The sequence below is a fragment of the Cynocephalus volans genome, chromosome 7 (assembly GCF_027409185.1).
Source record: "Cynocephalus volans isolate mCynVol1 chromosome 7, mCynVol1.pri, whole genome shotgun sequence".
Lineage (NCBI taxonomy): Eukaryota > Metazoa > Chordata > Mammalia > Dermoptera > Cynocephalidae > Cynocephalus > Cynocephalus volans.
The window spans coordinates 128,048,789-128,075,549 of NC_084466.1; the positions used below are offsets into that span (position 1 = coordinate 128,048,789).

At 36.6% G+C, this 26,761-nt stretch overlaps 1 protein-coding gene across 1 annotated transcript in view; it reads right to left on the minus strand.

Annotated features, from left to right (window-relative positions):
- TM9SF3 (transmembrane 9 superfamily member 3) overlaps nucleotides 1-26,761 on the minus strand; it is a 63,563-nt gene that overhangs the window by 26,528 nt on the left and 10,274 nt on the right. The window contains exons 2-7 of the mRNA XM_063102845.1: nucleotides 24,810-25,005; nucleotides 14,163-14,285; nucleotides 11,188-11,348; nucleotides 10,054-10,131; nucleotides 3,067-3,198; nucleotides 1,589-1,755 (exon numbers count right to left, since the gene is read on the minus strand). Of these exons, the coding sequence (XP_062958915.1) occupies nucleotides 1,589-1,755; nucleotides 3,067-3,198; nucleotides 10,054-10,131; nucleotides 11,188-11,348; nucleotides 14,163-14,285; nucleotides 24,810-25,005 (857 nt within the window). The remainder of the gene's footprint in view (nucleotides 1-1,588; nucleotides 1,756-3,066; nucleotides 3,199-10,053; nucleotides 10,132-11,187; nucleotides 11,349-14,162; nucleotides 14,286-24,809; nucleotides 25,006-26,761) is intronic.

A 26,761-nucleotide genomic window follows, 5' to 3' on the forward strand; every position in this document is an offset into this window, starting at 1 on the left:
GCATGACTTTCCTTCTAATACCATCTATTAGAGAGTGGTTTCTTATTTCTAAAAGTTGAAGGACTTTAAGTAGAAGAGCTTCTGCATTAAAAAATGAGTTGGCAAATTCTAACATTAACATTTTGAAAAGAAACAAAGTGAAAACTTGGATTCTAGAAGAGGTTACCCTCTAGTGGTTCAAAAGACTATGATAAAATAGTCAGTGTCAATTCAGTAGTGATGAGTTTAATCCAAAGCATGACTTCTTGGCAGATTTGAAATGCTCTTCTTATATTTGGGATTCAGTTCACCTGAAATATGTTATACCCTAAAATATGAACTACTCATCAAAACTCTGAAGTTTAGGTTTTGGTTAATGATTTTAAAGGCTTATGTAGTAAGTGAATTGCAAAGGTTATATTAAAGAAACATAACAGAAACTACAAAGAAATAGCTTTATGGTTAATACATATTCAATTCAGTTAAACAAGATTGATGGAGTACCTCCCATGTGCAAGCTCTTTATATAGGTACTTTGAGAATTCAAAGATAAGTTCAGACCCAGCTCTCAAGGAACTTATTGTGTAGCAGAAGAAACAGCAATTTAGTACACAGTAAAATATTTAATACACACTAAAAAGCAATTCTTTCAGCAAGAATTTATTGCTTGTCCACCAAATGCCAGGCATATGAGAGTCCTCAAAAAGTTCAAGGAAGAATTCATATTATTTTTATACCAACTTTTCCCACTAATTTTTTCAAGTACCCTCAAATATAGAAAAAATGCATTATGAACTGTTATAGAGATATGAAATATAAATGGAAAAAAAGTGTTATTCTAATTGAGGATGTTATGAGGCGGCATCTAAAATGCCTGAATTACAACTGCTACCACCCAGGCACCAAAACATGTTTGCTTCATAGAGGTCATGGCTCTCTGAGCAAAGGGTTATGGGACCACTCAATAGGGACTTGAGATCTTCTGTAAATGTACACTTTTTCTTATAATTCAAAGACCACAAATCAAGCATTTCTTGCAAATGGTTTTTGTCTGTAAAGAAAAAATGTACCAAGAACCATGTAAAGATAGCCTAAAACTTTTTTTTTCCAAGAAGTCATCCAATTATTTTTCTAACCTCATGTGACTTTTCCATCACTCTTTTTACTATTATTTACAATGCTTTCTTCTATTCTGTAGAATCTCCCAGTTTTGGACATAAATATGAAGTACTAATTTAGTAACTATGAAATCCTTGTACTTCTTATGAAAATCTAATTGGATGTTCAATTTTCAGAAAAAATGCCTATTTTGGCAAACGCCTCTGGATTGAAAGTAACCTCTATTCATATTCTAATGGAACATAACCTTGAAAACCAACCAAAATATTCAGTAATCCTGGGTTAAGTCTTAGCATGTAATAGAAATACATACTTACAGCTGAAGATCATTGTTCATTAATTTGTCATAATGACATTTATGATATTTAAATTCTAAGATAACTGAAACAAGCAAATATTTAATTATGATTGAGTTAAAGGTTCCAATGATTAAAACTATTCAAGAACAAACAATAATAATAATAATAATAAATTAAGTACAAGCACTTACTCTGTATATAAATCTTCTATCATTGCAACAATAATAACAATGAGAGATACAGCAAATATCTGACATCCAGAACCAATGAGAGAGGAAAATATCAGTGGGTGACTTGAAGGTCTAAATACATCTCCATGCACCTGCTTCCATCCGTATTCATCTCCTAGGTCTCTATCCTATATATAAATATTCATGTATAGAGAAAAGGAAATCATTCAGAATCAAATTAGAATGTAGTAGATAGGTTAAAATGTTAGTTGTAAGTTCCTCCTTCCAAATTTATAGCTATTTAAAGGGGTTCAAAATATTGAGAAAAAACATTCCAAGTTTAAAATAATCACTGCCTTTCAGTGAAGGGGGTTCAGGAAGGTGACTCCTATTTGTGCTCAGAGAATCTCAAAGAATGGAAAAAGAAAAAGTTCGGGAGAAAAAAGAAATGGTCAAATTGGGAGACAGTGCAGAGACTCTCCTAACATTATTTTTGGACACTACTCTTGCCATTCACATCATGACTATGGCTCATACAGGAACAGGGACCAGGTAGAGAGTGAAACAGAAGAGTATTGAAACCAGTACCAGATACCCTAAAATGGAGAACAGTCCTTTATAGCCTAGAATCTCAGAAAACACATGGGGAAAATATCAGATGTAGATGTTGTTACTCAACCGTCTATGGCATTTTTAAAAAAGAACTCAATTTTTACTTTTCAACCTGAGTAAAGCAAGTGTTCCTTAAACAGTTTCTAAAATAGTTTCTAACACAATGTTTCTTAAGGAATAGCAGTCCCTCAAGAGAATATGTTTTGGGGGAAATCCTGGCTAAAATGTGTAAGAAGCACCAAATATTTTATCTACCCCCTGATACTTCACAATGTTTTCTGGCATATTAATATTTAAATTTTTTAACTCTGTTTCCCAAACTTCTTTAATGATGGAGCATACCTATATAGAATAGCCACTAATGTTCTACAGAACACACTTTTTGTTCTATAATTTAGTAAAAAAATTTGGAAAACGGACCTCTCCTCTGAGCCCACTAAACTAAATGTAAATTAATCCTTCCACCCACTTCCTGAATTTTATGCAATATTTAATAGTATTAGAAAGACACCAAGGTAGGTTTACAATCACCTAGCTGTAATTCTGAAATCAAGAGTCCTGAAAACTACAAGTTTTTTTTCTTAAGTCTGATGTATCTTTATTTGGTGGCAAAACTTGGCTTGAACTAACAAGAGGCAATTTATACTGTTTATCTATCCCACTTAGGGTGAACACTCATATGTTTTGCTAAAAAAAATTAATAGATTTAATTACAGGGCATGTTCCCACTGGGAGTTTTACACCTTTCTAAAATCTAAAAATTCTGAATTCTGAAAACTCATCTGGCCTCCACAATTGCAGATAAGAAATTATGACCAACATTCCAACATTCAAATTAACACTGAGTTAAACTGTTTTTATAAATATGATGTAAAACATTTGCTCACCATGTCATCCATTTCTTCTTCTTTACTGTACCGGGCATAATCTTTTCTTAAAGTTCTCATTAAAATCATTGAAACTAAGCCCACCAAGAAGATCACCATCATGAAGGAATTGAAAATTGAAAACCAATGAATCTAAAATAACGGAAAATAAAATGTTACCAACATGAAATATCCATCACAAAATTCATAGGCTTCATGATGGCAACTGAATATTAATGGTAAAAAAGAAAAAAAAATAGTCCTTTAAAATCTTTTACATGAAAATCTAAATTTAAGACACACTAGGGATGAGTATTCACTATGACAAGAAATTAGTTTTCTTTACAGCAAGCTTCCGAACACTGAAAACAGCTATCATTTATGGAGATTTTCACAATCAAATATATTGGATGAATAAAATACAATATGGCCACACAGCATTACATGGGAAGAACATGGGCTTTGGAGTCAAACAGTCCTGGGTTTCAACACAGGCTCTGCCAATTTCTAGGTATGTGACTTCAGTTCTCTCATCTGAAAAATGGAAGAAATAATACTTATCTTGTAAGTGATTTGTAAGGTTAAATTATGTATATAAAAAGTATGGCACCGTGTCTGGCACAGAGCAATAGATCCTCAGTAAATATTAGTTCCCTTCCCCACAACTGAGCAACAACCTGAAAACCTTCTTAAAGTAACAAGACCAAACCATCATAGTTGGCTGCCATGGACTCAGGCCACTTTCCTGAATGATTTGCTTCACTTGCTTCCAGTTAGTTTGTCCTCTCCACCCTGTCCCCAAAGTTATTCAGTCCTTTCCAAATTAGCCACCCATGGTACATAGAACATTGAAGTACCCCTTAGCTCCTCATGTTCTCAAGGCTCTTGACTTTGATTTCATCCACACATTAGTCACATGATTATGGCCAGATTCTGGTTCATAATCACAAAGTGCTACTGTATTGCTCAGTATATCTCAGAACTCAGTGCATCTGACTCAAACTAGGTCTGTGCATTGCCCACTTATTCCTTTATATTTTAATTCCCAAAAGGTCCTTAGGGATAGTTTCAAAATTTATCTTCTCTCTTCAAGGCTCCAATGCCATCCTTTCTCCTATTTTCACTTGCAACAGATGATCCTGTCTTCTACCATCCAGCATGACACAGCATTTCTGCATTTAAACTCCTAGCCTTTCATTCCTGTCAATCTCCTGGAAGCTATTTCCCCTCTGAAATCAATCTTCCCACCATGCTCTAGATCTCATTCACTCTTTGAGTCATTCTTTCCCCTCTCATTCTGCAACCCTAAACTTCTACCTTTTCAGCATCAGCAATCTCCAAAGGTCCTGGTACCTACTCCCTGCAGTTGTCATAAAGTTTAAACGAGATAATAAGTATAAAGCATACAGTACGGCATCAGCAATCTCCAAAGGTCCTGGTACCTACTCCCTGTGGTTGTCATAAGGTTTAAACGAGATAATAAATGTAAAGCACACAGTACAGTTCCTGGCACATCCTAAATATGAAATAAAACTTAAAAGTCATCATTATTATTCTTATCTTTTAAAGTGGATGTTTGTTCTTTTGTCCCCTCATTCTTCTGATCTTCTTCTCACCTCCCTCCTTTTCAATGCCAATACTTTTCAAATAAGACTACACGTCCCATTTCTCCCTTGACTTCCTCCAAAACACAATACAATCTCACTTTTGCCCCACAAAATTTCTCTGAAAGACCTGCAATAAACTCCTGAACTGATTCAGCAGTCAACTATCTGCTGCACTCTTCTTGATCTCTCTGCCATGCCTGACCCTTCCTGACACCACACCATCCTACTTCACTCACTGCGGCTTCTCCTCTTTCATCTTCGATGCCAACTCCTCCACCTGTTGTGGACTTTTCCAAAAGTTCCAGTCATGGTACTCTGCTGTGACTTCTGTAAGACCCTCAGAACTTTTAAATAGCATTCCAGTGATGATCATGACACCCTCCATGCCTCTCCCCAACTCTGCCCAGATCTCTAACCTCCTTTCTCACTCATGTTTCAGATTTTTGCTAACTACAATAATTTCCACTTAAATGTCTTTCTGTAATTTCAGACTCAGACAACCCTAAAGTAAACTCATAATCTTCTGCCTCACATATAACACTCACTTCCGATTCTCTACTTCTGTTAATGGTACCAACATTGGCTTTGAAAATTTAGAATTATCTCTGGTTCTTCCTTCTCCTTAATCCTTCATAGGTAATAATTGTTAAGCTTTTATTTTCCTTTAAAATAAATGTCTCTTAGGCCGGCCCTGTGGCGCACTCGGGAGAGTGCAGCGCTTGGGAGCGCAGCAGCGCTCCCGCTGCGGGTTCGGATCCTATATAGGACTGGTCGGCTGGTACGCTCACTGGCTGAGCGCAGTGCGAGCGACATCACGCCAAGGGTTGCGATCCCCTTACCGGTCACAAAAAGACAAAAAAAATTAAAAAATAAAATAAAATAAATGTCTCTTACATCTATCCTTTCCTCTCCATTCCAATGCCATCACCTCACACCTTGATGGCTCTGATGGCCTCCTAGTTGGCTTTTTTTTCTTTCTTTTTTTTTATCTCTCCCTCTCCATTCAATCTATCCTGTAAAAGGTTACCAAGCAAATCTTTCTGAAATATCATGTTTATATATCACTCCTCTACTCTAAAACTTAGATTAATATACTCTCTTTCTCTCATATCAAATCTAGGCTGTTTTCCCCAATATTCTATACTTCCTGTAATATAGCCCCCTCACTTTATCTAGTCAACCTTTCTTTCAGTTATATCTTATATTCCAATCAAGCCTATCCCTCCTCAATGACCCACAACTACAGCATACTTACTTCTACCTCTGTTTTTCTCATGATTTCTTCTCACATGGGATCTACTTTTATTCACCTTTGTAAATTCTACCTCACCTTTAAATCCTAACTCAAGCACCCTTTCTCCTCCACAAAACCTCTCATCTGCATATTTTAGTTCTTCGCAGATATCCTCCTGCTCTAAACTTCTACAGGTACATACACAGAATATCAAACATACAGATGTACTGTCTTATATAATTAGGACAGATTTTAACTTGTACTAACGTACTGAGTATGTGCACTAAGGTGAAGGAAAGCCCTGGCTCTGTTACCCACTCTGAGGCTTCAGGGAAGGGACAAGCTCTATGGCTCTTTCTGAAAAACAGGAGACAGCCAATTGTCTCTGCCTCTTCATAGGATCATTCCTTCCTTCATCTAACAATATATTTATTGAGCAACCACTGAAATTGTAAAGGAAAATGAATGCACTATATTTTGAAATGTTTGCCAAAAAAGATTATATAAATTTAAGTTTATCATAAAAGCATCATTTAAGATTTATAAAAGCAGTCTATGATGATTGGCCTTTCCAAAGATTTGATTTTATTCCCACTCTGGGAAATTAATAACCCAGAAAAGGTTGAGAGATGGGAAAAAAAATGTAACTCATATCTTCTTTTAGTTAATTTATCAAATTTTATGTACTTACTATTTAGTAATAAGAAATATGCACGTAAAATGCAAAAATTTCTAACAAGGCTCTCTGCTATTTTATTTCTTTTTTTTTTGACAGCTGTCTGGTAAGGGGATCCAAACCCCTGACCTTGGTTTTACAAGGCGGTACTCTATCCAACCAAGCTAACCAGCCAGCCTCGCTGCTTTTTTTTAATCTAAGATATAATACAAAATCTAATAAACAAATGTCATACCAATACCGATTATGATGTACTACTAATAACCTGACATTTTATAATATTCCTTTATTCTAAAAAGTATGAAATGTTGTATGATTTTGAAATTATTACACCAGGGAAAATACTGCTTAACAATAATAAAGAAACCTGCTGTCACAAAGGCCTTTACTAACCCTACTAACTGCTGCACTCCGGCACCCCCTAGTGTTGCTAATCCTAAAGTAGCACTCTCAGTTTGTCAAATTTTAGAACACAACTGGAGATGAATAATAACTAACTATACCAACAGAGTTGCCTCTTACTGAGCACCTGCTATGTGCCAAACACTGAACTAGGTGCTTTCCACACATTGTCAAAGTGAAATTTCCCAACAACCCTTGAAGGTATTATTATACTTGCTTCACTATTAAGCAAACAGAAGCTGAAGAACTGACTCATTTAACTAAGGTTATATAGCAAGTGGCAGAGCCAGAGTTTGAGTGCAGCTCTAGCTCCTATGCTTTTTTTAGTCACTACATTAGAAATAATCCCCGTACTTAGACAGTAGATCCTATCCCCTCCCCCGACATACAGAAAATGTTGCAATAATTCTCCCTTCTTTTCTTTCTCCCGCATTTTCAGTCTTGCACTCTCCATCACCTCCCGACTCCATCTTCCTACTGGCTACTGCGCCATTTCTTTGCTCCCTTTAGCAGCCAAACCCCTCACATTACTCCTATACTTGCTGTCTTCAGTTCCTCTCCTCCCATTCTCTCTTATAGGAGCTCCACTCAGATTTTGTTCCACCACTACACCAAAGTGCTTTGTCAAGTTTGCCAATGACTCCAGATGAACCCAATAGTCACTTTTCAGTACTCATCTTACTTGACCCATCAGCAACAATTCAGAACTAATCTCTATCCTCTACAATATACTAATATACTTCTCTTAGCTTGCAGAACACCACACATTTTTTTTTTTTCCCTCAAAGCCCCTAGCTGGATTCTCCTAAAACTCTTCTTACTGCCCCAGGGTTCAGTCTTTGGTCCTCCTCTCTCTACATTTCTCTTCCTTGGTGATTACATTCAGTCTCACAGCTCTATATTTCATCTATATGCCAATTACTGCAAAATGTGTATCTGTAGCCCAGACCTTTCTCCTGAACTCCAGGTTGATTTATCCAACTTGCTGAACAGTATCTCCACTTTGGTGTTGGAAAGACACCTCAAAACTAACATGTGCCACGCTGTGCCCTGATCTTCCCCTCCAAGCACAGCCCCAGAGATGGCAGCTCCACTCTAACAGTTACTCAGGTTGAAAACCCTAGAGTTCTTCTCAACCCTTCTTTATCTTCCTATCAATCAGGAAATCCTGCTGCCTCTACTTTCAAAATATATTCACAACCTAACTCCTCACTGCCTACACTGCTACCACCCTGGTCTGAGCCACCTGCACCTCTGGATTGCTAAAACAGGTCTCTACTGGTCTCCCTGCTTCTACCCTTGACCTCACAGAACCTAGTCTCAACATAATAACCTAAATGAACCTTGTAAAACATAAGTCAGGTTTGTCAATCCCCTGCTGAAAACACTACAAGGCACTCCACTCCCCAACCCCACCCCCACATTCAAGAGTAAAATCCAAAGTCTGTAAAGTGGCCACTGATCATCTGGCTCCTGCTACCTCTCTGACTTCATCTTCTTACCATTCCCCAAACCACAACCAGTGTACTCACACTTCCAACAGGCTTTCCAATGGTGTCTCCTCTGCCTGTAATACTCTTTCTGCAAGATATCCACATTCCTTATTTCCTTTAACTCCTTCAAGATTTTGCTCAAAAGTCCACCTCAGAGGCCCACGCTCACCTCCACACTGTATTTAAAACTGCAACTTGCCCATCCATGGCACCCTTGCTCCACCTGCTCTTTTCCTTTTTCAACATGCTTGTCTTCAAACACAATATACATTTTACTTATGTTTACTGAATATCTCCTTGACTAGAATGTAAACTCCAAGCGGACATGGATCTTTGCCTTTTATTTCTAATGTATCCTACTTTCCTAGTACAGAGCTTGGCACATAGTAGGTACTCAATTAATATGTGTTGAAAGAATAAATATGGTATACCGCTCTTAGTGAAAATGCTAAAAGGCAGTCTTTCCCCCAAGTTGTCAATCCAGTGAGACTAGAAACAAGGCAGCAAGGCAAACCTATGTGTTCTGGTAGAGTGTCAGTTGACAGTCTCATATTCTCAAGTGTTTTCTAAACCTTGAAGTTATCTATGTCCATACCTTTAACTAGACTACCATATTCATGGCTGTCTGAGCAAATCATACCAGAGAAGAACACACACGGAGTGGAGGAAGCGAAGGTGGGGTAGGACATTTTAGCCCCTGGAGTACTAAACCCTTCATTAAGAACTAAATCTCAAAAATAGCTTAATTTTTTTTAATCTTAGTACCGTGAGGAAGACTGCAGTAGTGACAGGTTCTGGTGGAGCTTAAGGGTGAAACATGCAGCAATTACAAAAATCTGAGACCACAAAAACTTAAGGGCTATCTAAAAAATAGGTGATTAATAAACATCAGAATTCCAGTCCAAAAGATTAAATCAAAAGAAAAAAGAGGCAATTTAGGAAGAAACTCAGAAAAACAGATATATCCCCTTATGACTTGTTGTCCCTGAAGGAGAGAACCACCAAAATAAAGCCTATTTTTTTACTATAAAGAACCAAAACTACATGTACAAAACCAGCACCAATGTACTGGTCTTATGAGCTGAGATCCTGCTTCTAACTGTTGATGGGAGAGATGGGGGAGGTGGGAAGCATTTCTTCCCATTATTGATGTTTTTTTCCTAAGTGGAAGGATTTCCACTAGCAAAAACTCCTGGCCTTGCTCCAGTCTCTCATTCATTTTTTCCCAGAGAATGCACATATTCTACTCTGTTTCTCCACACCTTAAGTTCAACAAAGGCAGGTGCCCATGTAGGGAAGCCTACAATAGTCCAGCACTGTTAAGTCTGTCTAATTCTTGACTTTTAGTAGTAAGAAGCCCATTTGACCATAGATATAAGCCACATTCTCCAATATTAGCCTCATTAGTAATAAAAGAGATATTTTGGCTTCTCTATCATCCTTCTGACTCCAGGCTCACATCTGAAAGCACCGTTAGCTAAATCTTGAAATCCATAGCCCTCAGCACAGTGCCCTGCATACGGCAGATGCTCAATGTTTGTTAAACTGATTGGCACACATATTCAACATCTTAAAAAACACAAACTATTTACCTACCCTGTGTTGAAAAAAGGATGGATCAAGGTATTTGTCAAATCGATCTTCAAATTTTACATCTGACTTTTTCCATTTTACCTGAAAAACATTTTTTTTCATTTGAAAATGAAGGCCAGTAAACAAACTAATAATCTGATGACAAAACTCTGAGCAAAATTTAGAAATATTCACACACTTAGAATTAAAATTAACTAGAGAAATAGTGGTAAGTTACTAACAATTTGAGAAGCTGAAACAGATATGATAAAACTAACCAACTTTCTTGTGTATTAACAAAACTTACAACATTCCTTGGAGGGATCATTTCAGTTTTCAAGGACTATTTACTATTGTTTACTTGCATATTCTGACCTGATAAATGTGATAAGAACTGAATTAATACAAGCTCACATCACAAGTGTTTAAACCAATCAAAATAAGAATCTATACATCTTTATCTTTAGATTATATTACATTTATTACAACTATCACATTTCCATGTAAGTTCAGTAATGCAAACAATATTTGTACTAAGTACACATGCACAAAGCTTGAAAAACTTTCAGAACTGGCCACTAACAATGATCTTGTTCCAGTTAAAAGGAAAATCACTGGCAAAGAGAGAGGACCTACATTGGATTTCTCTCTCCTTTCCATTATTTTTAAGTCTAACGGAACAGAACTAACTTGACAGTTGCCAAAGGGCTCTGACAAGCTCCTACTCTGCAGAAGTATATTATTCCAACTCATAAAGCAAAGCATGGTAAACTACATCTATCTATCAACTTTCAATACAGCATTATATCTATTTGCACCAGTAAAAAGGAAAGAGAAACAACATGAGTACTGCAATCTAAAAATACAACCACAAAATACATGGCTGGGTTACTCTAAGTACCCAGTTATGATGGTAAACTTTGCTGTGGCAAATAACAGGTTCTGCAAATGCATAACTGGTATCTAATACCACAAACCTGAAGCAAGTTGTCTCCCTCCTTTCAGGAGGCTTACATACATTGAGGAAATACAGTTTTAATAATACTCTGTTGAATCCCATTTCAAGCTACATTTTAATTTACTAAAGCTTGAAAACACACTTAATTGTTGGTATTAGGTCAAACACTTCTTCTTGCATACAGGTATGTTAATACTTACTGAATATGACATCTGGATTTTAGTATTCGGAACCAGTTTCACCTTTCCTTCACTAGTTAGATTAACATCAACAATTCGATTTCCATTAAAACCTATTTCAAGTTTCTTGTAGGTCCAAAGATAGTAATCTTCTCCATTTTCATCTGCCTCACCAACAATACCTACAAAAGAAAAAACACTTTATACAAGGTAATACCACTTATTTAAAATACCCTACAAGCTAAAAGCTCATTAATTTTTTTTTTTTTTTGGATAAAAAGCAGTATTATTACCCATGGTTAGAACAAAGCAAAAGCTCAAGCTGGACTTCTCTTCATTAACTACTTAGCAAACACATATCATGGTCATACCACAGTGAAAAAGTGATGAACTGATCACTAATTTGATCCTTAAAGTTCAGGCTTTGTCATTAGTATCACCTTCATTATAACAATTGTCACTTTATATGTGTATACTTCCTAATATCTCAAAATTTCAGAGAAGTGCTCTATCACTATCTGTCAAGGTTACCCAGCTACTAGTGGTCAAATCAAAATTAAAACCAAAGTTTCCAGAAGCCCAGTCCAGTACTTTCTTTAATAACCTATGATCTATCCATTCCTAGTAAGATGCGCACTTGTATATATGGGTACCAAAACTTAAAATGTCTCCTTTTCATACATCAAGTACTGGACCTGTCCCTGGGATGTCACCAAAATGAAAAGAGTGCTGAAGATAAATGGTAACGAGGCAACAGATTAAAATGATCATTTCGATCATGATTTGGGATAGTGGAAAGGGAAGATCCAAACAATGTGAGGGCAGTAGGTGGTAGCTACATCTCTTGTACCCTCAAACTGTCAGCTACTTGTCCAATGTTCCCCACCCAAGCCTATACACTTACAGAGCCTTGTGCTCTGTAAGTTAGTCCTTAGGACCTTCCCCCCATTAGAGTACTAGGAGAAAAGCAGAATCACTTCTTATAAAGAAATATTTGCTTATTAACCAAAGTGACTCTAACTGGTACAAATTCAAAGAGTATAGTTTTGTTTTGTTTGGGGTTGTAGAGAAATAATGAAATCCTTCTAATAATTAATTTCAGTTAGGTTTATTTACCTATCTACTCTGAAAACCAGACTTTGGGGTGAAGTCACAATTATACCAAATAAGAAGCTATTCTCTAAGAGGCTTTTAAAAGATTCTGAAACCTTTACCCCAAGAAAAGTCAGACATTTTTTTTTTCTAACAAAGATTCCTCATAGTTCAGACATTCTAGGACATACCTAAGTATCTCCCCAAACATGGCAGACCCTGGAATCCCAGGACTAAAAAAGATTTCTTTAAAGACACAGTTGCCACTGCTAAAGAGGCCCACAATGATAACTGAAAAAACCCAAGGACCCAGACAAAAAACCTACAAGCAATGAAAAAGAAAAGGGGAGGAACCTGCTCTCTCACCAAAAACAAAGAGCCAAACTAATGCGTTCTCCTGAACTACGAGTTCCAAAATCTTCAGTGAATATTCAGCACATCTTCCTGCTACGCTTAGAGCTGATCACAGAAATGTCTACATTACTGTAACACTAATTACAGTCATTTATATGAAATGCTTACTATCTATACTTAATTAACATGCAACACAGTAACAATGATGCATACACTTATCTCCTAAGATTAACTTTTTTAATAAATTTCATCTTAGTATAATATGAGGGGTCTTCAAAAAGTTCATGGAAAGATTCCTGTCATCTTTTAATTCTATTTTTCCATGAACTTTTTGAAGAACCCTCATATTAAACTCTGATCTGATCTGTTTAGCCTTTCACTGCTCATGAGCATAGTCTGCTAGCAATTTTAAGAATTAGAAGAAACACTAATTATATATAAGAGAAGATGTCCAGAGACAAAAAAAGAAAAATCACTAAGAGAAAAATGTGATCAAAAATGTTGGTTACAATAGCTGGCTATGCTTTGCATTTTAAATAACTTAATCAAGTCCAACACATATCATTTTTCAATTACGCATAAGTTTGTATTAACTATGCCATAGCTCTTCTCCATTAATGTGGCTAAGCAAGAGTTAAAACATAAAAATGTTTTAAATATTAAGAGTTTTGAAAAATTACATAAGAACTAGCAAAACGAGCCATTCAAGAAACTATAATTCCTAAAAGTATCATACTGTGGGTACTACCACACTACCACGTGAGAGAAAGGCAGAATTAAACTTCAAAATCCTATTTAGGGCCCTCAATTGAACTAAAAGAATAAGTTAAAATACGATATGAGAAAAATGGGAGAAGTATGTTTCAGATCTTTCCAAGCACCTTTTAATTCCTTGAATCTATACTTAAATCTAAAAGCTATAAAAGTTATATTTTGGAGAAGTTTCATATAAGGTTTTGGCAAAGTCAAAAATCCTTCAAGTAACAAAGAACCATAAAATTGGTATTAAAATCATTCTGTGCCCACAACCAGGCACATGGCCAGCACCATGGGGCCCACCCAGGGTCCTGAGCTATGGAGCCAGGGACTGGATCCTCCACCCACAACCAGGCACACTGCCAGCACTACGGGGCTAGCCCAGGGTCCTGAGCCACCAGCAACTAGGCAAGGAGCATACCAAAAACATCACCTCCATGTAAGTGGCCCACTACAGCCACCACAATAACCATGGCTGCCGAGAAAGCAGACAGACGCCACAACCAACGTGCAGATGATCCACGAGCCACTGGAGTCCACTGACACAAGGAGAGTCACTAGCAGAGACCAAAGAAAAGGAGAGGATGTCTCTCTCCACAAAGCCCATTCCAGAAAGACAGAAGAAGCATCTGCTCTACTATAATATTGGGGGACCTGAACACACCTCTCAGCATTGGACAGATCATCTAGGCAACAAATCAACAGAGCAACCATCAGTCTTTCAGAACGAGCCATTACATAAATCCTGATTATGCAAATTTTCTCAAACCCTGAATATAACATACAATACTTACCCCATATTGGTAAGTCATCTATGTACATCTGGTACCAGTAGTGATTTTTGATAGCATACACAAATGCATCCCTCTTTTCTTTATCTAAGTCAATTTCACAGTAAGTGGCTGGCATCACATCATCTGCATAAAATAAAAATTGCAAATTAGCCCACTGGGTTGTAAAATAGGAAAAATAACACAAGAAAAAAGTCAATATTTCCAGAAGTTAAAATTTTTATTCATAATAGTTGAAACTGGGTGATAAATATAGGGTTCAGTATACTATTCTTTCCTTTTTTGTGTATCTTTATGATTTTTTATAATAAAAAAATTTTAATCATCTTTATATTCGAAGATTACCTTACTAAGTGAAGAAATCAAACCTATATAAAGAATATTATACAAGAACATTTACAAAGTGACTAAAATGAAAAAATTGATTTAAAAAAACAAAAATGAAAAAGCTTAAAACACGTAAGAACATTTTCATTTAATACACACAAAAGCTCAAGAATATGATCCTAAAGAGAGAGAACAATTTCTAGGTATAAGATCTCTGAGATAAACATTCAATTTTAACATTCTTGGAAATAACAAGCCACTAGAGGCCACAGACTCTATGAGGAATCTCAGTGACTCTTCATAATTAGGCAGATTAAAAGGCAAACCTCTATCCAACAGGCATCACTGTTTATAAATTACCCAAAACCCCCGTAAAGATGAGTCATTCCCACTCTTGACTGCTTTCTTAATTCTGTTTAGATGGTGTCTAACTTATAAACGCAGTGTTTCAAAAATGTGCTTATGTTTCTAACAAAACAAAACAAAATCCAAAAAAACTGCAAATATTCTGGATGTCCATCAAAAGGATTAAATTGTTTTGGTATATTAAGCAATTAGGGTAAAAAAATCAATCTTAACAAGAAAGAAAAAGAAAGCACAAGTTTGTTTTTAAGTTCTATAACATATTTGCACTATAATATTGGTTATTTAGAATCTGAAATGCAATTTTCCCAAAGAAACATTATTATACTTCTTTAATATTGATTAAAACTTCTTAAACATAAACTGTAGCTGAACCATGAATTTAATGGCTACCTACAGTATTATTTCTACAAGAAATAGCAATCTGAGTTATAACTCAAAATATTAGCAACATACCTCAACAAAGAGAACAGCTTCCCCTTATTATAGATAACAAGCCCAGAGTAGGTATCTCAAAACTACAACATCAAAATGGCAGTAAACCACTGAAGTCCCTTGGAAGAAGGACAGGAAAATACTCACTCTCACCTACAAAGCAGGTGAAGAAATTAATTTGTCTCCAACAACGAGTTCCACACAGATTTTCTTTCTATCCAGACCCTTCTAGGCAGCAAGTTTAGGATTTTCATAATGGTAAAAGCTGGTGCTGAGCAGTAAAGCGAGGGAAGGTTAGGAAATAGCTATAAAGGGTTCCTACAGCAGGAACTAGCAGAACTAGCAGCAAGAGGTCCCCAAATGGGATCTCCATGGAGTACAGTAATAAAGGGCAGCAGGCAACTGCAGCTACAGAGTAGGCAGCCAGAACCAAAGGAAGGTCCAAGTTTCAGGGAAAACAAATGGCTGTGGGAGACCTCACAGATAACCTCTGCAAAATCACTGAATTCCTTACTATTAAAAACAAACATTCATTGATAGTGGTCACTAACAACATGGCAGTTTAAGTATGAAGTTTTAAGATGTACAATATGCCATTTGCCTGTATAAAGCTTTTAAAAGATTCCATGCAGTCTAAACTTATTTCAACTCTGTTTCCCAACTGGTCTATCATCTTCTCCCTACACCCTAGCCAAACTCTACCTGCAGTTCCCATACACTCTGTGCTCTCTTGGCCTCTGGCCTTTTGGGCTTGTGCTGGTAAATCCACCTCAAATGTCCACCTTAAAGTCTTTCCCATCCCCCCATGCTTTCCTCCACATTGTAGTCCGTGATTTCCCATTCCGGACATCTCCCACACCCCACCGCCTGCCCCTTTCTCTGAAGTCTCATGGCTTTCTCTCCATAACCCCCTTATGGCATGTAAACCTGTACCATTTTTTACTTCACACCAGCATCATAGGTCCTCAAAAACACCATCAGATCTTGAGAGCTATGTCCATAACTGACTATATCCTTTTCACCCCCAGCTATGCCTCCTTCAGTATCCTGCACATAGAAGGAACTAAACAAACATGATTTTCCATTTATTTGGCAAAGGAAATTGCGAGGTTATGAGGCATCTTCAAATAGTTCATGGAAGGATTCATGTATCTTTCAATTCAATCTTTCCACAAACTTTTCGAAGTACCTGCATATTACAATATGCACATACACATGCATCTGTGTATGAACGTGTTGTGTATAGAAGGAGAAAATGCCAATATAAACAAATGAAATTTTTGAACAAAGTCTCTTAGATGGATTGACAAAGAGGTCTTAAAGAGCATCTTTTACTGAGGTAAAAATCTAAAAAAGAAAAGTTGTGGTAAAAGGGAAAAACTACCATTATGGCAGGCTGTAAAAAGGACATTGGTTGGTCATATTTTAATAAAATTCCTCTTCCAGGCCTGTAGGTAAATACAAACATCACAAATAACTGAAGAGCTTGGTTGTCCAAGAGAAACAGCACTTCTCTCAGGGAAGTCACTTTCAAGATAACTAATGCAATGTGTATGAATATGCCAAATCATTATTCAGCATTCTATTTAACTTGAAAACAATCTGAAAAATCTTCACCATAAATCAATGCTTTAAAATTATAACACAGAATACCTTTCTCAGATGAAACATACACCTATGAATTCTGAAGAAGATACAATTAAGATTTTACCAACATACTTTTTATGGAGAAAAAAATAAAACCAAAGTTGTAAAGTGGCAAACAAATGTTAACACTGACTTTTCAAACAGAAAGCAAGGTTAGGCAGAATATATTTCTCATCAATTCCCAATAAAACTCCAGACTACTAACAGAAGAGGCAGTGAAAGCACTGAGAAAAGAACGTGATTACTACTCATGAGCTCTCTAAGAACATATCATGCCATATTTTGTTTACTATCTCTTTTGATAACGTTACTAGGTTTTTGAGAACTGTATAGAAAATCAGAACCACTCTACCTCAAATTCAGTAGCACTTGGCAAGTCTCTCATGAAATCACTGCAGAAAAACTTATATAGAATGAGCAAATAGGTGAGGTTTAGTCTGAGCTCCACTACGTACTGGCTATGTGAATAAAAAGCAAGTCATTTAACCTCTTTGAACATCAGTTCTCCCAACCGTAAAACAGAGATAACATCTATGCTATCTCCTTCCCAGAGTTGTTTTCAGGACTGAAATTGCCAATATATTCAAGACAGTGTTCCTAAGTTTACTTGGGTCTCATACTCCTTCGAGAATCCAATGAAAGTGTATGTCCCTAGCCCTCCAAAAATGCACATTCACAATTTCAGGTGCCCATGGACACCTGAAGGCAGGACTCCTGCTTGAACTCTGTATATCCAGAGCCTACCATAGTGCTGGAATGCAATAAAGCAATCAAAAACTGCTGAATGAAGAAAAACATAGACTAGAAAAACTGGTATAGTCAGTTAATTAAACAACTATACAAAAAGTATCGATTAACTGACTAACCCAACTTGCAGTATAAACTGTATAATTTTTTCTAGATGGCTATTTGGCAACAAGTATCAAGAGCTGCCCTAAAAATGTTTATACCTTTTGATTCAGTAATTCTACTTCTAAGAATTTATCCTAATAAAAGATTCAGAGATGCATTAAAATACACATGTGCAATGAGCACCAAATGCATTGTTATTTCTAATAGCAAAAAAAGAAAAAGAAAAGGAAAGAAGAAAAGAAGGATGAAAGGAAGGAAGAAAGGAGAGATCAAAATATCTTGTAACTGGAAAATGAGGAAAAATTACAGTCCAAGTTAAAGAATATTATTTAGCCACATTTTAAAAAGTAATTAATAATATAAGGACAAGCTCATAAAATGTTAAGAGAAAAAAACAGAATAAAAACTAATTATATATAACTTATTAAATGAGTTAGAAAGTGCTTAGAACAGTATCTGGCATATAATAAGCACTAAATAAGGGTTTGTTAAATAAACTTTCTAAAAACTCGTATATATATACGCATATATAAAAAACAAGAACTTAATTTTTACCTATTTTAAAACAATGTAAATGAATGGAGAGAAAAACAGAAGGAAGGATTAAAGAAAATATACCAAAATATTAATGGTAATTATAACCAGGTGAGTTTTATTTTCTTCTTCATATTTTTCAGTAGTTCCTAAACTCTGTACACTGAACCTTTATCATTGTTAAAAATCAGGAAAAAAATATACACATTGTTCTGAAAACAAAAAAAGATTTCAATCTGGAGGAGAACAATGTCATCAATGGTTTGAATAAGAATTTATGAAAAGCCCATCACCTATCAAATTTGCAGTTAGTGCAAGGTGCAAAGAATAATAAAAAGAACTAACCAATTTCAGATTCAAATTATTTCGTGTAGCTAAAACACTTTGGTTGAAACCAAGAGGACAAAATATTGCATCAAGTTCCCAGACTTCCAATTAAACAAGGCAGATTATACCACAAATGTTTCTTCTCCCTCCTGAAACCCATTAAAATGTCAGTAAAGGAATGAAAAGGATATAAGTCCACAAGGACAAAAAGAAGACAGTGGAGAAAAGATTTCAACAAATTTTCGTTAAGTGTAAAATAGATAGATGACAAATGATTAATAAAACAAGGGAAAACATAACAGAGGAAGGATATCTATATGAAAGGAAGGAATTGATATCACAGAACCCAAGAAACACTCAGGACGTGGAGGCACCTCAGACTTTGAAAGGTACGAGATAGATGTAAGGGTGAACACATAAGAGAATTGTATAAAAATATGTATGTGGGGATTGGACGCTCGGGTCCCCTCCTCAACCCATCATACTGCTAAATGAATACCTCCAACTCATCCCCTGTAGTAGACCAGAGGCACCTTCCTCTAGGGAACTTAATCTAGAGAGGTTCCATAATCAGGGACAGCAGAAACAGTAGACACTAGAGACTGAAAACAGGGAGCAGGGATTACCTGAAGTACAAATCTTCAGTCTGAATGACAGGACCTGCCACCCCCCAGGTCCTTTTCCCCACCCTTTGGCAATCGGGCCTGTACCACCCAGGCAGATATCAGGAGGGAAATACTGCATAGTAAGGATGAGAACAGCCAAGACTGATAATCATTGAACTAGAAATATGTAAGGCTCTAAACAGCCCTTGGCATTTCTCCATATCTGCAGTACTCTCAGCTTACCAATTCACTCTAGAGAAGAAGAAATACTTGTAAAATAATTTCATCCCTCTGTTAAGTTGGGATATTCAAGGAAGAGAAAAGTAAAGGAAAGATCAATAAAATAAAAAAAAGGAAGGAAGGAATCCTCTAAAGTCATTGATTTTTCAATGATTAACATCCTTCATTATACTGCAGAAATTCTCAAATGGAGGGAACAGGGGTGGGCAGTGACCTCCCAGGGTTAACAATGACTATTCCAGATCATCTAATGATCATAACAAACCAATTATCATAAGAACAAGTAGGCATAAAGCATCCAGGTGCTAGACTATTTATTAAGAGCATCTACGCCTTAACAGCTAATGATGCAATGGTGACCAAGAATGCTACTGTCCCTGCCCTGGTGGAACTAACAGGCTAGACAACAGCTTGGTGATAAATCAAATTTTATAGTTAACAAGTTTAACATTTCATAGTCTCTAATACAAAACCAAGTTGGAACTACAGATTCATGGTATGTGCTACTAGTACTCATAACAATTACCATTTCTTGAATGTAAAGTATGTAACGGGAACTTTGATAAATGCTCTACATGCATTTTCTCATTTAAACCTTACAACAATTTTATCAGGTAATATTTCCCACACTTCACAGATGAGGAATGTGAGATCAAAGAGGTTGCATAATTTGTCTATGACCACACAGGTAGACAGAGGCAGAGCTGGAATGCATCAAGTCTCTCTTACCCTAAAACACAGGTTCTTTCCACTCAGTGATAGCAAAGTTCCTCTGAAATTAAAGAGTAATAAATTCAGGCCTGGCTCAATGATACCTAATTAAGTCAGCCCTTCTACATTCAATGTATTTTCCTTAAGTAATCTCAATTTCGCATTTTGTCTAGTTCTAGTATATAAGAGTATTAGGAAGAAAAAAAGTACATAAAATCTTAAGTGAGAGGCATCCTATCTATATTACACTTAGACATCATTAGTTCCTTAAAACAGCCACTTTAGTGACTTTCATTTTACAAAACAATACCAATCTATTTAGCCTGACAGAATTTACTCAGTTAAAAAAAGATGTGTATATGCATATATATATATATAGTTTTTTCTGGTTTCACAATATTTCCAAAATTTTATTTTATTTGGATATACCTTCAGAAGATTCTTTAAAAGTCAAACGCTTAAGGGATGAAAGATTAATAAAATAAATATTTCTATAGTTCACACAGAGACAGAACATTCTAGTTTCCATTACGTAATTAAAAAAATTTTTTTATTGAGTCATAATTGATTATACATATTTTGGGGGATTCAATGCTAACATATGTTGATCAAATCAATATTATTAGTATGTACGTTGTTACAAATTGTACTTATTCTTTATGCCCCTTGTCCAACCTCTCCCTATCCCCCTCTCCCTCCCTGCTCCCACCTCTGATAACCCTAGATTACTTCTCTTCCTCTGAAAGAGTAATGGTTGCTCTGTTGATTTGCTGCCTAGATGATCTGTCCAATGCTGAGAGGTATGTTCAGTTCTCCCAATATTATCATAGAGCAGATGCTTCTTCTGTCACTCTGGAATGGGCTTTGTGGAGAGAGACATCCTCTTCTTTTCTTTGGTCTCTGCAGGTGACTCTCCTTGTGTCAATGCACTCTAGTGGCTGGTGGACCATCTGCATGGTGATTGTGACGTCTAGGCACTTTTGTGGTAGCCGTGGTTACTGTGGTGGGCCACCCACATGGAGATGATGTTTTTGGCATGCTCCTTGGCACTGGCAGTGTGCCTGGTTGTGGGTGGGTGGGGGTTCCGGTCCCTGACTCCATGCCCCTGGCCCCCGGGGGAGGAGGCCCAAGGTGCTGGTGGTGTGCCTGGGCCAGAACTAATTTTTTGTCCTTTGCTGTAATGGGTTAGAAATCTTGATTCTCCTTTGATCTTAGAATAGGATTTTTAGGTAATGCATGAATGAGCTAAAAGGCTCTCGAGTATGGGACAATAGTCCACAGATAAGTTTGGCAAAGCCATCTAACCAATTCTAATCACTGCTTAGGGATGGGATTGTGTACTTTGACTATTTTAGGTCACTGGTTTGATTCTGGCTTGAAGGATTATTAAATAGTCATTTAACCTACTGATTGTTCTTAAGATATGTTAAGGAAACTGCTTGAATGCTGTTTAAATATGCTAAGGAAATCACTGTAGGAAGTACGTGGGAAAAAAATGTTTACTAAGGACAAGCTGTTTGTTGATGGATCAACTTAGCTTTCTACAAATTGCATACTGGAATGTCACACTGTTAATGTACTGCCATTACTAGTTTTACACTGCCTGTTTTTATGTCCTTCTTCGATAACTGAATCAACTGATTTTTCTTGTGAAACTTCCTTGTCTTGTCAATAAAAAGAAAGGTGGACTTTGAATCACTGCTGCTCCCCTGATGAGCGGCAGTCCCTCCAGGCCTCATTGATGGTTCTTTGAGTGATTCTCTTTTTTTCCGTCTCGGTTACACAGCGGGAAGTGTAATACTTTGCCTACTTCTAATACTGGGGAACTTCCTGTGGGAACCAGTACTTGAGCTGTGTGGTTGTTTAAATTGCTGCTTTGCTGCTGTTTCCCTAGGGAAGGCTTTTTGTGCAGCTCAGGGTTTAATGCTTGACCTTATAAGTACTTTCAGCTCTCCAGAGACCCAGTGCACCTGGGTTGTATAAAAACTCTCTGATCTGGGCCTCAGTTTTTTTCATCAAACTGCACCCCATGCAATTGTGCAATCCTGACCAGTCTCCTCTCAGTGGCCCTGCGCTGATTGGGGGGTGGATTGGCTGTCTTTGCTGTGTCCCAGTGTTCTTCCGGTGGACTCGTCTCCCCTACTGCCCATGCTCCAAACACCTCCCATGGGACGGGCCATGCACCGGTCCCTTGTGATGACTCACCGGCCTCTAAATGGCTCCCCTTTTTCTGCTGTTCTGGCTCCTCGCTCCTGCATGGGTCCATGGGAACCCAGTGGTCTTGCTGTCTTAGGGGCCACCAAGGCCCTCTTCTCCCTTGCCGCCTCCACCCAACTCCATCCAAAGGACACAGCTGTGGCTTCTGCTGGAGCGGCTCCTGCTCCATGCGCTCAGCACCTCCAGCCTTAAAGTGGCTAGAGCCCGAAACGTTCCGAGCAGTTTTTTCATCCTCTCATTGTGGCTTCTCCCACCTTCATGAATTCCGTAGGTCTCTCCTCTTCCCCTGAGCTCCAGTGGACCCAGCTTGGCTGTTGTTACATTTTTATAGTTGTAAATTGGTTGATTTGTAGGAGAGAGTGATGCTGGGGACTGTCTATTCTGACATCTTGACTGGAATCCCCATCACATAATTATTATGCCATGATATACCACGGGTAAATCACTTCATTTCTGGGCCTCCATGAGAGGGAACTGGATGATATGATCTCTAAGGTGCATCCTATACCTTTAAAATTTTATGATACTATAAGTAACAACAAAGAACACTTTTCAAAGCATGATCAACTTTATCTTTGAACAGAACAAGCAAAGGGCTACAGAGAGGGAAGAGAGGTCTAATCAGCATTTACTATTTCATCTGGACCACTTAATTTAGCAGATGCTTTAGCAGCATACCCATGCTGGAGGTGCAAAGTTGACAAGACCCCAAAGAAATGCCCACTCTCAAGGGAATATCACCTAGCTAGCTCTTCGTTTAATCTAAAGGTGCTTAGCTTAGTCTGAAAAAAATAAATCCCACTTTTCTAGCCCATGAAAACTGTCTCCCTCTATTTAATCTATCCATCTCAGCTTCCAAGAATAAAAGAAGAAAGTTTAAGATTCCTGAATCAGTACTCTTCTTTAGTAAATATGGGTGAGGATTTCAAAAATTGATGAAATCTGTACATAGTAGCAAAGTAGAACTCAAGGTTTTTGCCTATAATCTCTGGCTGGTTCTTCTTTAATAAACTAGAAATATGCACCAAATATGGCATAGTTTCGAGAAAGTAGGTGAATAAATATAGTATTGAGGTTCTCAAAGATCACATATTCTAGTTTAAGTTTTTTCCTTATTTGTAATTAAGTACTTAAATTACCTAATTAAATTAAAGCACAAGCCTCAGGGCATGTTTACAATGATTCATAAAAACAGAGGCCATACCACTGTAGTTTAAATTTATAGCTTAATTTTATAATTAAGCCCCAAGGAAAATTATGGGGGGAAAAAAGAATGTAAATATGTATACCTATTTTCAACAACAGAAAAAAGTTCTAAAAACAAGAATAAAATTTAACAAATCAAAATTAAAGTAACATTATTTCTAAAAGATCTCATTTTACATTCTCCTACCTAAAGTACTACAAATACCAGAAGTCAGTTGCTATTCATTTTACACATGGAGACGAAGTCAAAACTGGAGTAAACAACTTTAATAAATCAATACAGTGAAGAAAAAAAAAAAGAAAGAAAGAAAAAGGGATTAAAATTCAAAGCACCTGATTACAAGATCCATGGCTCTATTCAAAAAAACTAATCAAAGATTACAGCAAAAATTCAATAACTCAAGTTTCTGCTCACTGTGCTAAAAAATGCTTATGCAGGAAATATACTTTCTGATAAATTTCACAGAGAAAAATAAAAAGTACAAATACACTCAAAGGTCCTTATAAATAACTGCATCATAAAGAGATGAGAATTTTTTCCCAAGTTCAACAAGTCTCTGATTTAAAATTTAAATATCCTACAGGCATTGAAAGGGTAAATTAATACAACACTGATAAATACATGCTAAGCCAGTAGTGCAAGTTTGAATTTGAGGCTTTATACAAAATTTTCTAAGTATTCATACATCCCATTACAGTCTCACACTTCCAGAAAATATTTTGTTATGAATCTGGGAAAGCCCTCCCCAGCCACATATGACTAATTACTAAGGAGTTTACTAGAAAACACTTCTCAGAAAGAAATTATGTTAGGGAAATATAATTTTATTAACACTTATTTTGTTATTTTATAAATATTCAAAATAAATCTTTGTTAGTTATTAATAAATTTTCCTAAATGGAATACATTTAATTTACAGATTAAAATTTTTCTAGAGTCTAGAGTAGTGGTTCTCAATGGAAGGGGGCAATTAGCAATGTCTGGAGATTTTTTTGGTTGTCACAACTGGAGGGTGCTAGTAGCATATAGTGGGTATAGGCCAGGGACTCTGCTAAACGTCCTATATTGCACATAACAGCCCCACACCACAAAGAATTATCTGGCCCCAGTGTCAATGGCGTCAATGTTAAGAAATCCTGGTTCACAGTCTAACTTGTATTGTAGAGACTATTAAGGTTTACTTACCTTTAAATTTAATGTCCAGACCACTAAATTCCAATTCAACTCCTTGAAGTGCTTCTCCCAGAGTTTCATGGTAATGACTGATACTTTTTTTTGACCCCACACAAAATGGAAGTGAAAAGTACTTATATGTTTCTTGGCGATTATGATAGGGCCCAACAGTATTCATCCATAAGACAACTTCCTCTTTATCTTGATACTGAAACAAGAAAAGTAAATAAGAATATGTTGGTTTTTTTTTTTTTTTTTAAAATTCTAATTCAAATTAAGGAACTATTATTTGTTGAAAACAAAAATGTACTGTCTCTGTTTGGGAAGCTATAAAATAAAATACAGGAAGCTTACCTTAATCTGATAATAATATCCACACCTTAAAAATAAAATTTTAAACTTAAAATTTAAAATTTATATCCTCTGATTGTGGTCTCAAGCATATTCACCTTTTCCAAACTTTCTTTTAAGAAGATAGTGTTTAAACAAAGCCCCACAGCTCGTAAAAGCATGCTTATAAATAATATTTATACTATCAAATAATGGTAAACCTAGAACCAACATGATTTACCATAACATGGACAAGGAAGAAACAAAATCAATAGCTCATATAGAATCTCATGTTAATCATCATAATCCCAAAACAACTAATGCTGCCAGCAAGTACAAATAATATTTCATCTCCTCTCTAGTCTTTCACATAGCCACTGTTCAAAGTACTGGAGAAGAGAGAAATGACTAAACAGGAGGAAGAAAAGCCATACTATGAAACCTCCACAAATCCATTCAAGCCAACATTCTGTTATCAGCCTGAAAGATTTGCATTGTATGCATACTTCTTTGTATAAATAATTATGGCCCTACCTATCAGTGGTTACTATATTTTCACATAGCTAAATCTGGAGTGTGGTCAAATGACGCTGGGTAGCTGACTGAACCTTTCCAGGGTCCAACTGGGGAATCTGCCAAAGACTTCTAGGATCTCTACAAATTTAAAATTCCAACAATTCTATAAAAACTGATTACCTGAATAATTTTTAAACTAGTAATTCTAATTAGCAATACAAATTAAGGGCAACATAGCATGCGTTTAAGTCAACTAATAGTGTAGAAGTTAACTCATTGAACAATTATTTACTGAGTGCCTAGCATGTGCCAACAACTGTGTTTGTAACTGAGGACAGATGTTTGAATAAGAAGTGTTCCTTGCCCTGCCGAAGTCTAAAAGGGAAAGATGGACATTGAACAAGCAATTATAAAAAGGTAGGTTACTATGGAGCATACAACAGAGGAAGCTATCCAACCAGCCCACTACGCAATCATTATCTCCAGTCCTCGATCTAAAACTAATTTACAAATAAACATTTTCGGTCAAAACCTAACATCTCCAAAAACTAAATTCATTCTACCCCAATCCACCCCCTCAACTTTATTTTTCTAGTGGTACTACCTTATTCTTAGACTCAAATCTCAAGCCCTTCTGCATTCCAGAGCACCAAAAAACATTAACTTGTCTACTCTTACCCAAAGCATATGCCTCTTCCATTTTTTTTAAAAAAAAGATGACCAGTAAGGGGATCTTAACCCTTGACTTGGTGTTGTCAGCACCACACTTTCCCAAGTGAGCTAACTGGCCATCTGAACCATGGCCTTGGTGTTATCAGCACCACACTCTCCCAAGTGAGCCATGGGCCAGCCCTTGCTTTTTCCTTTTGATTCACACCATCACCACCCTAAGACTTAGATCTAGTCACCTCATCTTCAAACATAATAAATGTCCCACTGCTCATATGAGACATCATCCAGGTCATCAAGGAAATAACACACTATCTCAATTTTTGAATTCACAGGAGACACGTACCAAGCACAGTATTAGGTATTAAGGATATAAAGATAAATAAAATACTGTCCTTTCCTTTAAGAAGTTCATAATCCATAAGAGAACCAGACAAGTAAATGATTAA